General features: G+C 44.2%; 1 protein-coding gene across 2 annotated transcripts in view; it reads right to left on the minus strand.

Annotated features, from left to right (window-relative positions):
• trpc4apa (transient receptor potential cation channel, subfamily C, member 4 associated protein a) overlaps positions 1-14,157 on the minus strand; it is a 68,762-nt gene that overhangs the window by 12,590 nt on the left and 42,015 nt on the right. For both annotated transcript variants that reach the window (XR_014619786.1, XM_084316471.1), the window contains exons 10-17: positions 8,285-8,416; positions 7,493-7,551; positions 6,315-6,500; positions 4,514-4,604; positions 3,372-3,512; positions 2,082-2,193; positions 1,269-1,381; positions 114-320 (exon numbers count right to left, since the gene is read on the minus strand). Coding sequence is in view for 1 of the 2 variants with exons in the window: in XM_084316471.1 (XP_084172597.1) it covers positions 114-320; positions 1,269-1,381; positions 2,082-2,193; positions 3,372-3,512; positions 4,514-4,604; positions 6,315-6,500; positions 7,493-7,551; positions 8,285-8,416 (1,041 nt within the window). In the remaining variant the exon portion in view is untranslated. The remainder of the gene's footprint in view (positions 1-113; positions 321-1,268; positions 1,382-2,081; positions 2,194-3,371; positions 3,513-4,513; positions 4,605-6,314; positions 6,501-7,492; positions 7,552-8,284; positions 8,417-14,157) is intronic.

Raw genomic sequence — 14,157 nt, forward strand, 5'->3', positions numbered from 1 at the left:
TAACGTTATTTCAATTAAAAAGGTTACAAACACGCTCCACCTCTTTACAGAACACAAACCACCACGGCCTCGCTCTGTCACATGGCATGGAGGGGGAGGGGGGTGGAACTCACGTTCTCCAGACACGTGCTGTCCTTGTCCTTGTTGAGGTAGTGGCGCTGCCAGAAGCGCAGCAGGTTGTGAAAGTTGTTGAGCAGGAAGCCGGGGTACTTCTCGGCGTACTCCTTCTCCCGCAGCGCGTTGAGGTAGAAGGGCAGCTTGGCCCTCCGTCTGGCCAGCATCAGGATCACCAGGCTGGTGTTCAGGCAGCTCACGTTCTCCTGGGGGGGAGGGGAGACGGGGGCGCAGGGGGGAGAAGAGGAGACGGGGTGCGGGGGGAGACGGGAGGACGGCAAAAATGGTCAATTTATATAGCAGCTTTTATCCAAAGTGCTTTACAATATTGTCCCTCACATTCACACACAGACGGCGGAGCGGACCATGCAAGGTGCCAACCTGCTCATCGGGAGCAGTTAGGGGGTTAAGTTTCTCACTCAAGGACACTTCCGACACGCTGCCCGGGAGGAGCGGGAGTCGAACCGGGAACCTTTCCGATTACCAGACGACTGCTCTACCTCCTGAGCCACTGTCGCCCCCAAGAAAGCAAGGAATATTAAAAACACATCTAGTGCTTCCCATGCTGAGCTTTATTTGTTGTGGAAATACAATATCGGTTACACGACCTGGGTGAATACATGAGAAATCACTAGAGGAGGTGAGACCTGGGTGAATACATGATAAATCACTGGAGGAGGTGAGACCTGGGTGAATACATGACAAATCACTAGAGGAGGTGAGACCTGGGTGAATACATGACAAATCACTAGAGGAGGTGAGACCTGGGTGAATACATGACAAATCACTAGAGGGGGTGAGACCTGGGTGAATACATGAGAAATCACTAGAGGAGGTGAGACCTGGGTGAATACATGAGAAATCACTAGAGGAGGTGAGACCTGGGTGAATACATGAGAAATCACTAGAGGGGGTGAGATCTGGGTGAATACATGAGAAATCACTAGAGGGGGTGAGATCTGGGTGAATACATGAGAAATCACTAGAGGAGGTGAGACCTGGGTGAATACATGAGAAATCACTAGAGGGGGTGAGACCTCGGTGAATACATGAGAAATCACTAGAGGAGGTGAGACCTGGGTGAATACATGAGAAATCACTAGAGGAGGTGAGACCTGGGTGAATACATGAGAAATCACTAGAGGAGGTGAGACCTGGGTGAGCGTCTGGACGTTGATGATGTTCACCAGTCTGAAGAGGAAGGACAGCCGGTTCTCCACTCTGGCCATGTAGGAGAGCAGACAGCACTCAGACAGAACCTCCACCACTGAAACACACACAACATAAACACTCCTCTTAAAAAAGGACATTTGAGAGCAATTTGAGGTTCACTCTGTTTTGCCTTGCAAAAAAGATACAGCAACCATTATTCAAAGGATGATAACGGTTGTTTTCACTTGGACCCAATACTTTATCATATAAGATAAGATATTCCTTTATTGATCCCCTTGGGGAAATGCAGGCAGCATGTGGGAGGGGAGGTAGAGGTTTGGGCATGGTAATAGCAGAAGACAAATATAGGCAATACAATTATAGTGAAGATGAAAATAAGCAGTGTAAACAATATAATTAACTGAATATAAGGATATGAGCGAGTTTGCTCTGAACAGGGTAAATCTGCATTTTACTTTGATGCTACTAGCTCATGGAATGAACTCCAACAGTCCCTAAAGTTTAGTATACCGGTACACAAGTGCAGTATACATAAGGTACCCTAACTGGCATGATATACGTTATACAATCTAGCATCATACCCATCGATTGTGACCAAAATCTCAGCTATTTGACACGAATGAGCGAGTTGTTCGTTTCTGGGTGCTGAAGTTGCTAGCAGCTCCCCCAGCTGCAATTTAATCCAACAGATATGGATCAGGATACCATGTTAACAGATACCTAGTTTCATACCCTGAGCTGTATATCGCCTACAGTACAGAACTCATCTGCCAAGATAAGACGGCTGGCTGTACCTTTCACGTCCTCCGTCTGGCTCTCGAAGCGGTCCAAGGAGAGGACGATGCAGCGGACGAGCATGTTGGAGTCCACTAGAGAGTTGTTGATCTGAGTCAGGAACGTCTGGAACTACACGCAGCGTTTACATTGAATTATTAGCATCATAACATTTTAACCAAGATTTGGGTCGATTTGATTTGAAGAAGAAAAGCCCACCTTTAACAATTGAACTTTATTATTACAATTTAATGTTTACTAAATAATATTTTTAACACTTTCAGAGCCCAAGCTTAATCTTGATTTACCACTTCAATGTTAGCGTTAATAACGCCTAATCTATGTTTTAAATTATGGCTATGTGTCTAATCTGCCCGTCGCTTATCAATGACTCGTTTTCCAGTCAACATTGTCGGTTTATCGGTTCATTTTCGTTTTATAGCATTTTGAAAAGCCCTCGTTTTCAAGGAAAATATAAATATTCCATGATAATCGCCCTTTACTGGAATATTCTAGAATACACAAAAATGACATTTTTCGGCCTATTTATGAATAGTTTTCAAATAAACGCTAGATTATCGATAGTATATGTGTACGTATGCACGCTATATAGGCGATCTGAAAAATCGATTCTCTGATTTCCTCAAAGCGATCGCCCACACACACAGGTCGAACGCTGAGATCTCAGCGAATACAACTCTGATTATCCCAAGACTTGTAAAATAGATTCCTTACCTCAGATCAGATGTTCTCCAAAAAGATCATTCCAATTCCTGATCGCCATTCCAAAAATCGATCGCTTTTATTGATCCAACGCTACATACTGAACGTATTCCACACTGTTCTGAGGCTCCACAATGAATCCGATCGGCTCGGGTTACATGCCTGAGAAGTAAAATGTGGATTCCGGATTTTTCTTCTCATCCATTTTTATTGAGTCCATTCCAAAAGGGTGCATTACCATCTGGGAGACGATAGGGGGCGTTTTTTCACATCTGAGCTCCTACAGGGGCTGCATACCAACGGGAGACTCGGTTGATGAAATATGAATTCAGATTGCTAATAAAAAAATAAAACGCTAATAAATGTCATGGGCATTCAGGCATTGGGCTGATAAAACGTGATATGACGTTTTGGGCATTGAAAGTGTTAATAACAGAAACCAAATTAAACTGTATGCAATAATCTACAGGTTCAACTGTATAAAGTCAATTGTGAATACGAATAGTGTAAAGGTTTTTTAAAAGAAAAACAAAGTCAACACAGAGTGACGTATCATTTGGGCAGAGCGGAGGATATAAGCACTGTACCTTCTCCTCTGTATTGACGTATTTGTTGAATCTCTTGAAGGCGTCGATGTTGAACTTCATGAGCTCTCCCAGCAGGTCGAAGTAGCTCTGCAGCACGTCTCTGGACTTACAGCCACTGTCGATGATGCAGAACAGGATGTGCTGCAAGGGGGGGGGGGAGGAGGAGGGGAGACGGAGGAGGGGAGACAGAGGAGGGGAGACGGAGGAAGGGAGACGGAGGAAGTGAGACAGAGGAGGGGAGGAGGAGGAAGGGAGACAGAAGAGGGGAGGAGGAGGAAGGAGACAGAAGAGAGGAGGAGGAGGAAGGGAGATGGAGGAAGGGAGACAGAGGAGGGGATACAAAAGAGGGGACGGTCATGATTCCACCAGGTGATCATATGTAGCTACCTACAGCTTTCACTGTCTGACCCATATACCGTACTCTAGTCCAGCGGTTCCCAAACTTTTTTGGCCATGCACCCCGTCACCTCCCGACCTAGCTGACGCACCCCCCAATGGGTTTCTGTTAGAAAAAAATTGTTGCTGGTCTCCGTGCACAGATTTTATTTTTTATTTCATCTCTTCCCACGGCGACTATGGATTATTTAATTAAAATGTTTACGACAACATGGATGCATGTACTCTGCCAGCATGTTTAATATCCATAATACTAAAGGTTTGACTAAGATTTTTATGAAACGTTATTGAAAAAAAAAAAAATAAAAAATTATTGACCACCCTTAGCCTTTTCATGTCTGCTACATTTGCACTCTGGTTGGATGCCAAACTTCTTTTTGCTGTACTGTACTTGTGCTGTATAATGACAATATATTTGAATCTAATGTAATCAATGTGAAGCACCTCAAAGACTCGAAATCCATCCATCCGTTTATATTTCACCCACTCATAGTTAGCTGACCTGCCCCTAGTGACGGTTCACAGGCATGGCACATTGACTTTATGTTCAGAGAATTCTGTCCTCATGCTTTGCATCTGTGACACAGTGTGTCCTTGTATTTACGTTTTTGTCATCTTATCCAGAGTCACAAACGACTGTAAAAATAGGATTATAAACGTCTATAAACACATATTTGTCTTTCATCTTTTATAATTGTGAAGTGTAGGGACATGCAAGATCCCTGAGGTTCAGATCAGGCTCTCACCTCCAGCAGCCCCCTCTTCAGTAGGAACATCTGGTCTGCATAGGAGGTGGCTCCTCTCAGGAAACTCTCCACTGCCCTGGCCTGCCAGAACCTACAGCCAGGACGTGTTGGGAGAGAGAGAGACAGAGAGAGAGAGGGGGGGGGGGGGGGGGGAGAGCAGAAGAGAGACAGAATGTGTTGGGAGAGACAGAGAGGAGGGGAGAGACCAGAAGAGAGAGAAAGAGAGAGAGGGGGGGGGGACAGACCAGAAGAGAGACAGGCAATTGTGAAAAAATAATTACAGACATTCAGAGTTTTCTCATTTCCATATAGCCAGGTGAGACTGAGGTCTCTTTAGTCTGGGTTCATACGATTAGGGTTGGGTACCGACCGAATTACATCGGTACTGAGTACCGATTCACGATTCAGCGGTTCTCAAACTACGAGTGGCGACCCAAAGTGGGGTCGCGGGTAGGCGACAGTGGGCATTGGCAAAAAAAATTAAAGAAACTCTGATCATGTTTTCCACCCGGCAGCTGTGTGTATTTGCCATGTCTCGCCCCTTCATCAACGGAGGCCGACACAGTATTCCAATACACATCTCACTACATCCTGTATAATCGCGGGAGGCGGCCGGGGGTCTGGTCTTTTGTGTGTAAACTGGACTCGCAATGGATAGGTTCGTTGTCAGAAGCGGTGCCGGTTGGTCGCGATGAAATGGGCTCTGCACATAACCAACCAGCTGCTATACCACAATGAAGTGAGGTGGCTATCTCGAGGCAGAGTATTAAATCGCCTTTTTTAACTCAGAAGAAGCGCAGATTTTCCTTGCAGACAAAAATAACCCATTGGCAGATAAATGTGCTGATAATGAGCTGGATTACAAAACTCCGTTAGCGACACTCCAGGTTAATCAGCTGAGATTTTGGGGTAATTCGTCTTTCGTGTGACGAGCTACTGAAAGTCAAGTTCACTGGACAGGCCCTCGCAAAGTTCTGGATATCAGTCCGGAACGAGTACCCAGTGTTGTGTAATGCTGCGCTGAGAAAGCTTGTCCCCTTCTCATCAATACCTGCGTGAGGCCGGATAAGCGGAGTATAAGCGGATCTCCGGCCAAAGCGCACGTGAGCGCATTTTCTTTTCATGTTCTGGCAACATATTTTGGCTAAATATGCCTTGTTTTATAAATGTGTATACAGAAACAATTCCGTTGCTTTTGTTGATAATATGAATTAATTTAATTGATAACAGTGCTGTAATTTCATTTTCTAATAAACATGCATGATCAAGTTCAACAACGTGTGCTTTTTTGATATTCCTTATTTCCACGTTGAAATTACGTGATACATTAAGTGTGGGGTCGCCAAAAAAAATTCTAAATAAAATGGGGTCGCGGTATAAAAAAGTTTGAGAACCCCTGCATTAGATCAATTGGTGCTGCGTTTCGGTACCTTGAGGGCAGGTATATTAAGACCCGCCCAGGTAGAAAATAAATCAGAATATCTCTCTTCAGTCTGTTCACCTAATTTTCAATAATTTTGATTGCAGTAAAATGGTATTGTCAAGCAAAAGCAAAAGTATTTAAATATCAATAAAGTATCGATAACGTGTCACAAGAGGAAGTACGGCGATACGACGCAGTATGGATCTTTTGTCCCACCTCTACACCAGAGAACGCCGTTCCATAGGAACCAATGGAAAGCTGGTGTCTTTGGTGGGGAAAAAGAAAACCCTGTGAACACAGCTTGATGAACACATAGCCATTAGCTTAGCTTCACACAGCTCTTCATCATCCAGACCCCTGGACCTTTGACATGCTCACCTGAAGGACGAGTCCGGGGGCTCTCTCTTCATGACGGTGAGCAGGCGTGTGAGCAGGCCCTTCTTGCCATCACACACCAGGCTCCTGTCCGTGTTGACCAGGGCCTCCACCTCGGGGATGTTGGCCTTCAGTGAGATGGCACTGAGCTCGTTCAGCTCCTGGTTGTTCAGCAGTAGGTACTTGTTCCTGGGGAGAGGGGTCAGGGTTCAGACGGTTCCTGCACGTTTTCCACTAGGATAATTATGACAGCTTTGCAGAAGGTCATGGCAAGAGAGGGCATCCGCATTTTCGTTGAAATCATTGTAATTCTCACCTAAAATGTTTATAAATTAGGGCTATCAATGTTATTTTTTTATATTAATTGTAAAACTGTACAAACATTCAGTCATGCCAGTTCATATATGAAGAAAAATAAATGTAATTTTGATGACCGACTTCAGACAGATTTTTCTTGTATGTCTGTGTCTGCCGCCAATATTACATCTACATTTAGTCATTTAGCTGACGCTTTTATCCAAAGTGACTTACAAGTTCTGTACGACAAGTCAGCAGGAAGGGTACAACTCTTTCAGCTGAGTAACAATGATCAAACAGTGATGGAACTTGGGTGCTGCAGTATTGAGTGCATAGACATAAGACATGATATTAGTATAGTAGGAGAAGTGTATGGCAGTATAGGACAGTAAGAATGATTGGTCGGCCAGAGGATGTAGAGCGGAGGGGTCTTGAGGTTGTGTAGTTAGAGACCATTGACCAGAGGTAGGAGGGAGCCGTTCCCTGCGCAATATGCCCGGTCGAGGGCCTTGAAGCGGATTCGTGCAGCGATGGGGAGCCAGTGCAGGGCCCATATTAATGAGATTAATCAAAGTAAACTATGGATTAATGTGATTAAATATTTGTATCGATCGACAGCCCTATTATAAACCTAACCCTTATCGTAACCTCCCTGGAGACATCATGTCCTAGCCTAACCTAAATGAGATTAAAATCGTTTTTTTCTTTTTCTTGTTTTATACTTTTTTTTTTAGATAACGTTGAGTAAAAATGCAGGATGCCTTCTAGCCATGACTTAAGCAGACCTCAGACCTGCTAGGAATGCTGAGAGATGTGGTTATAAACACCAAGCTTCGCTAGGAGAGCATTCAAGACGTAGAAGGCCTTGTTGGAAGGTGACTTACTCATGGTGATCACTGAAGCTCTGGAGTAGCCGCAGAAACTGTATTTTGAAGGATATTTCCTGTTGGAAAGAGAACACGAGTCAAGGCTGTGGCAAAGGCAAGAGGAGAACTCTAGGAATGCAGGAAAACCCAGAGGTGGGGGTAAACATCCTCAAAGAATGTCTGTAAAAATAAATCTCAACAGCAATATAGAAAGTCCTCTGAAGACTGTCAGGTTTTAAACTGTGGATACCAAACAGAAGGTAAAGATGACTTTGAACTGTTGGAACAGTAATCCAGAAATGTTTTATTGCACTGTAAAAACAGATTTTATATGTCTGCACTTTATGTGCTCATTTCTTGTCTATTCTATTATACTAAAACTGAATCAAACCATAAACAAAGTGGGATGTTAGATCCTAATGTGAAAAACTGATTTTATATGTCTGCACTTTGTGCTCATTTTACCCTTGCTATTATTTAACTTATTTTTATTTCTACGCCCCACTATCCGCTGGGTGCATACTATGACCTTTATCATGTTTTGTAACAGACTACAGAAATTCAAGAAGCCTATTGGAACATGAGGTTCCGATATGATTTTGATTAATATATCTGCATTCTTTTATCCCACTTCATGCTTTGCTCTTGCTGCTTGTTTTACACAGATTTTAGGTCTAATTTATTACTGATGTAAAGCACTTTGAAGTGCAATCCCCTGTATGAAAGGTGCTATACAAATAAAGTTATTATTCTCTTTTGTAATCATGGTGTTTTTCCAGCTTCCAGTCAGTATCACGCAGGGTTTCTTACAGGGCTGCAGTCACAGTTCTCGTTCTGGCCGTGGACCACGTGGTTGGAGGTGGTGTACTTCCTCCAGATCAGCTTGTCAAACAGGTTGTTGAGCCCGGGGATCAAACGGAACTCAGCCAGCATCTTATGGACCTGCAGTGAGAGACACATTAAGGGGAGGAAGGTTCATGACAAAGTAAGAAAGCGTGTCCCCAGATTAGGGTTGGGTACCAAACTCTGTACTTTTTAACCGACCGAATTACATCAGTAATACCAAGTACCGATTCACACTAGATCAAATCGGTACCACATTTCGGTACCTTTACATGTTTAGTATAATAGTGTAATATACTAGACAAGAGGGAGCCTTTTCCACAAATATATATATATTACTGTCTTGTCTCTTGGGTATTTGGAAAGACCAGACGAGCTCAGAGGAGTTTGATAATGTTTACTGAGGATGGCCACATAATGTTGATATTTAAACATTTAAAAACATAATACATGCTCATGGGATTTATTTTGTGTGGTGTGTTACAACAATGAATATTCTAAATAAATAACAATGTCGAAATTGAGAAGTTTGGACTTTTATTTTTTTAGAACTGAAATTAAATTCTTTGTTATTACAGAGAGAGTAATAACAAAAGGAAGTACCAAAAAAGGTACCGTTGGATACAGATACCGAATTGAAGGAACTGGTACCGGTATCGGTTCAAATGTGAACAGTACCCAACACTACCCCAGATGGGGTAAAGGTTTAACACCCCCCACCTCTGGAATCCCATGTGACCCTGTTGGACTTGGATGGAATCCCAGCGAACGGTCTCTCCTGTGTCTCCCCTACACTCCGTAGTACTAATTTGTATGTTTTGTACCCAGTTTAACCACCTATTGTATATTGCTGTTGCACTGATACTAACAAATTCTCCTTAAATATAAGTAAGTCTAATTTTATTTTGTTTGGTAATAAAAAAATACATCCGGATACTCGAGTAGAGATATGCATAGATAATGTTCATCTTGAAAGAGTAAATTAATATACTTTTTTGGGTGTCGTGATAGAGCAAAACCTCAGCTGGAAAACTCATTAACTATGTAAAGAAAAAAACAGCGCGTATCTTAAGAAAAACCAGACACGTATTACATTTGAGATAATTATACACAATTTATTGTACTCTTTTATTACCATATCTAACTTACTGTATAGAAACTTGGGGAAACACATACAGGCCTACAGGGGGTGTAGGGGGGCCTACAGGGGCCTACAGGGTGCATACAGGCCAAACAGGTCCACTGACGATGCGGTCTCCCAAGTACTGCACAGCACCCTCTCTCACCTGGACCGTCAGAAGGGGGGCTATGTGAGACTGTTGTTCATTGACTACAGCTCAGCGTTCAACACCATAGTCCCCACCAGACTGGTGGACAAGCTGATCGAGCTAGGTCTGAGCTCCGCTCTGAGCGCCTGGATACTGGACTTTGAGTGAAAGGCCCCAGGCGGTCAGGGTGGGGGGTCAGACCTCCAACACCATCACCCTGAGCATCGGGTCCCCCCAGGGCTGTGTTCTGAGCCCCCTGCTGTACTCACTATACACACATGACTGTGTGGCCAAGTTCAGCTCCAACTCCATAGTGAAGTTTGCGGACGACACAGTGGTGGTGGGGCTGATCTCGGACAACGACGAGAAGGCCTACCGGGAGGAGGTTGAGGTACTGGAACGCTGGTGCCAGGACAACAGCCTGCTCCTGAACATTGGTAAAACCAAGGAGCTGATCGTGGATTATAGGAGAGGACAGCAGGAGACACACACACCACTGAGGATTAACGGGGCTACCATGGACAGGGTGAGCAGCTTTAAGTACCTGGGGGTCCACATCGCAGAGGATCTGACATGGACAACACACATAGACTCAGTCGTAAAAAAGGCGAAGCAACGCCTCTACCACCTGAGACAGTTAAGGAAGTTCAGAGTATCTGGGAAGATACTCCAGTCCTTCTACTCCGGAGCTGTAGAGAGCATCTTGACTGGAAACATCACTGCCTGGTATGGAAACAGCACGGCACAGGACAAGAAGGCCCTACAGAGAGTGGTGCGCTCAGCCGAGCGTACCACGGGTATTGCACTACCACCCCTGCAGGTTCTATACAACAAGAGGTGCAAATCCAGAGCCTGCAGAATAATGAAAGACCCACACCACCCCAACAACAGCCTGTTCATGCTGCTCAGGTCAGGCAGACGCCTGCGAACACCAGCTGCTAGGACAGAGAGACTTCGGCTCAGCTTCTTCCCCCAGGCCATCAGAGCCCTGAACACTGAACTCTCCACACACAAGCACACATGAGCACACGCACAACACACTCACTGTACACGCTCACACACTAGCAGCCACTTTAACATGAGCAGGCACACACTCATGCTGCACACGCCCACACTTATGGCCACTAAGGAAGGGTCACTTTAAAAATAGTATAGTATAACCGGAGATTGTATAAATTAGCATGTACAGAAAGACACTACCAAAGGACCTAGTATGTCCTCCATGCTCTGTAAATAACATATACCGATATGCCCTAACATGTTACTTGTTTATTGCACAATGTTACTTGTTTATTGCACAATGTTGATTCTATTATATGTTATTTGCACATCGTTGCGGGCAAGACCACCAAGCATTTCATTGTATACTTGTATGCCGTGACAAATAAATCTCTTGACTTGAAAACTAATCTGAATCCTATTATTATTTTACAGAAAAAAGGCAATAAGGGTTGTGAATAGGGATGTCCGATATTATCGGCCGATGGGCATTAAAATGTGATATCGGAAAATATCGGTATTGGTTTTCAAAAAAAAAATATTTTTTTTTTCTTTACATTTCTATAACCTTTATTTACCCAGGAAATATTCCATTTCCATGGCATATATCGGTATCGGTTGATATCGGTAATTAAGAGTTGGACAATATCGGTATAGGTAAAAAAGCCAATATCGAGCATCCCTAGTTGTGAACAATGTTAGCTATCTCCATCCTACACAAACAGATTTTAAAACAGCAGAGATAGTTTTTAAAGCTAGAAGTTATCAACTGCCATGTAAATTACAAATTTAGTTTAAAGAACGAGAGGTGACGTATAATTTAAGAACAACACTCAATTTGAAACAGCCTAGAGCTCGAACCACACTTAAAAGTATGTCTGTGTCAGTTAAAGGAGTGAAACTCTGGAACAATATACGGGATGAAATTAAAAACAGCAGGAGTATTTTTAAGTGTTTAAAAACAGGGTTCTAGAATCTTAGTCAAATTTGTAAGGGTTATAATCTGTAAATGTATTTGATTTTACTGTATTTTGACAGTAAGTATTTGGCACCCATTGATGCCAGACATTTACCGTTTTCTTGCAGGTTTTTTTTTCTTACAGTGTACATGTAGAATCTGTTTTTTTCTCTACCATGAAAGTCTGGTATTGCAGATTAAGTTTTGATTTTCCTATGTTGGCTTATGTTCTTTTCGGGAACAGTTTTTGTTGATTGTTGATTTTTAGTTTGTTTGTTTTATCGTGCACATTTTTTCTTTTTTTGGGGATCGGTTTTGTTGATTTGTTGATTTTTTATATATATACCGTAATTTATATAAGCCGCGGCTTTTCCCCCCATTTTTCGACCCTGCGGCTTATATAACGGTGCGGCTAATCTATGGATTTTTACAGCTAACTGGGCGCGCTCCCTCAGCTCTGTGACCGTCAGATCAGACTCCTAAATCTGCTGCAGCAGTGCACGCCTTGCCCCTCCTCCTCCCCCTCACAGACCCACGTCAACAAACCATTACGGCAAGAGTCTAGTGTATGAGCAGCTCAGAGCTCCTCTTTCAACATAACTGAAGCATTAAACAAAATGACCCAGTCAACGAACTATTCACTTTAGTTTATTAATGCATGAGGCGTTGTCTAATGTTATCTAGCTACTGATAGCTCCTGATATCAGTTTAGCATTCGATTTCGCAGGTGCTGGCTAACGTGGCTATCGTTCTGTGAGCTAGCGTTAGTACTAGGCTGGTGCTGGCTATCGTTCTGTGAGCTAGCGTTAGTACCTAGCTGGCGCTGGCTAACTAGCTATCGTTCTGTGAGCTGGCGTTAGTACCTAGCTGGCGCTGGCTAACTGGCTATCGTTCTGTGAGCTAGCGTTAGTACCTAGCTGGCGCTGGCTAACTAGCTATCGTTCTGTGAGCTGGCGTTAGTACCTAGCTGGCGCTGGCTAACTATCGTTCTGTGAGCTGGCGTTAGTACCTAGCTGGCGCTGGCTAACTAACGTGGCTATCGTTCTGTGAGCTGGCGTTAGTACCTAGCTGGCGCTGGCTAACTGGCTAGCTATCGTTCTGTGAGCTGCCGTTAGTACCTAGCTGGCGCTGGCTAACTGGCTATCGTTCTGTGAGCTGGCGTTAGTACCTAGCTGGCGCTGGCTAACTGCCTATCGTTCTGTGAGCTGGCGTTAGTACCACTACCTAGCTGGCACTGGCTAACTAACGTGGCTATCGTTCTGTGAGCTAACGTTTGTACCTAGCTACCGTTACTGTTTAAACAAAAATGTTAATAAATGGGAGCTTCCGCAAACAGCCATCTCTTTCCCGACAATCCCCTCTGTGCACGAACCCTTACATATGGTAATTGAACATTAAAACACCTGCGGCTAGGGGCGCCCCAGTGGCGAACCACATAGCGCGCTCAGCCGCGACACGGCCGACCCGGGTTCGACTCCCGAACCCGTCGTTATTTGCCGAATGTCTACCCCCCACTCTGTCTCCCATTCCTCCTCTGTCTCTCTCTACTGGACTGCCCAGTCGCAATAAAGTGATAAAAAAAACACCAAAGAAAATCGTAAAAAAAAAAAAAAAAAAAAAACACCTGCGGCTTTTATAGTCCAAGTCAAGTCAAGTCAAGAGTTTTAATTGTCACGGCATACAGGTATACAATGAAATGCGGGTGGTCTTGCCCGCAACGATGTGCAATACAGTGGTACAACATATAATAGAATCAAAAAATGAAAAAACAACATTGTGCAGTAAACAGGTAACAGGTAACATGGAGTGACATCTCGGTATCTGTACATAGTTATTTACAGAGCATATGGGACATGCTAGTTAGCTTTGGTAGTGCAATACACTGTTCCTGTTATTCTAATTTAAAGTGTCCTTTCCTTTGGCCATAAGTGTGCGTGTGTGCGACATGAGTGTGTGCCCGCTCATGTTAAAGTGTTAAGTGGCTGCTTGTGTGTGAGCGTGCACAGCGTGCGTGTCGTGTGTGTGTTCTTGTGTGCTTGTGTGTGGATAGTTCAATGTTCTGAGCACTCAATGTTCATTGTTCATGGCTCTGATGGCCTGGGGGAAGAAGCTGAGCCTAAGCCGCTCTGTCCTAGTAGCTGGGGTTCGCAGGCGTCTGCCTGACCTCAGCAGCTGAAACAGGCTGTTATTGGGGTGGTGAGGGTCTTTCATTATCCTGCAGGCTCTGGATTTGCACCTCTTGTTGTATAGAACCTGCAGGGGGGGTAGTGCAATACCCGTGGTACGCTCGGCTGAGCGCACCACTCTCTGTAGGGCCTTCTTGTCCTGTGCCGTGCTGTTTCCATACCAGGCAGTGATGTTTCCGGTCAGGATGCTCTCTACAGCTCCTGAGTAGAAGGACTGGAGTATCTTCCCCGATACTCTGAACTTCCTTAACTGTCTCAGGTGGTAGAGGCGCTGTTTCGCCTTCTTTACTACTGTGTCTATGTGTGTTGACCATGTCAGGTCCTCTGAGATGTGGACCCCCAGGTACTTAAAGCTGCTCACCCTGTCCACGGTAGCCCCGTTAATCATCAGTGGTGTGTGCGTCTCCTGCTGTCCTCTCCTATAATCCA

The sequence above is a fragment of the Notolepis coatsorum genome (assembly GCF_963971535.1).
Source record: "Notolepis coatsorum genome assembly, chromosome: 6".
Lineage (NCBI taxonomy): Eukaryota > Metazoa > Chordata > Actinopteri > Aulopiformes > Paralepididae > Notolepis > Notolepis coatsorum.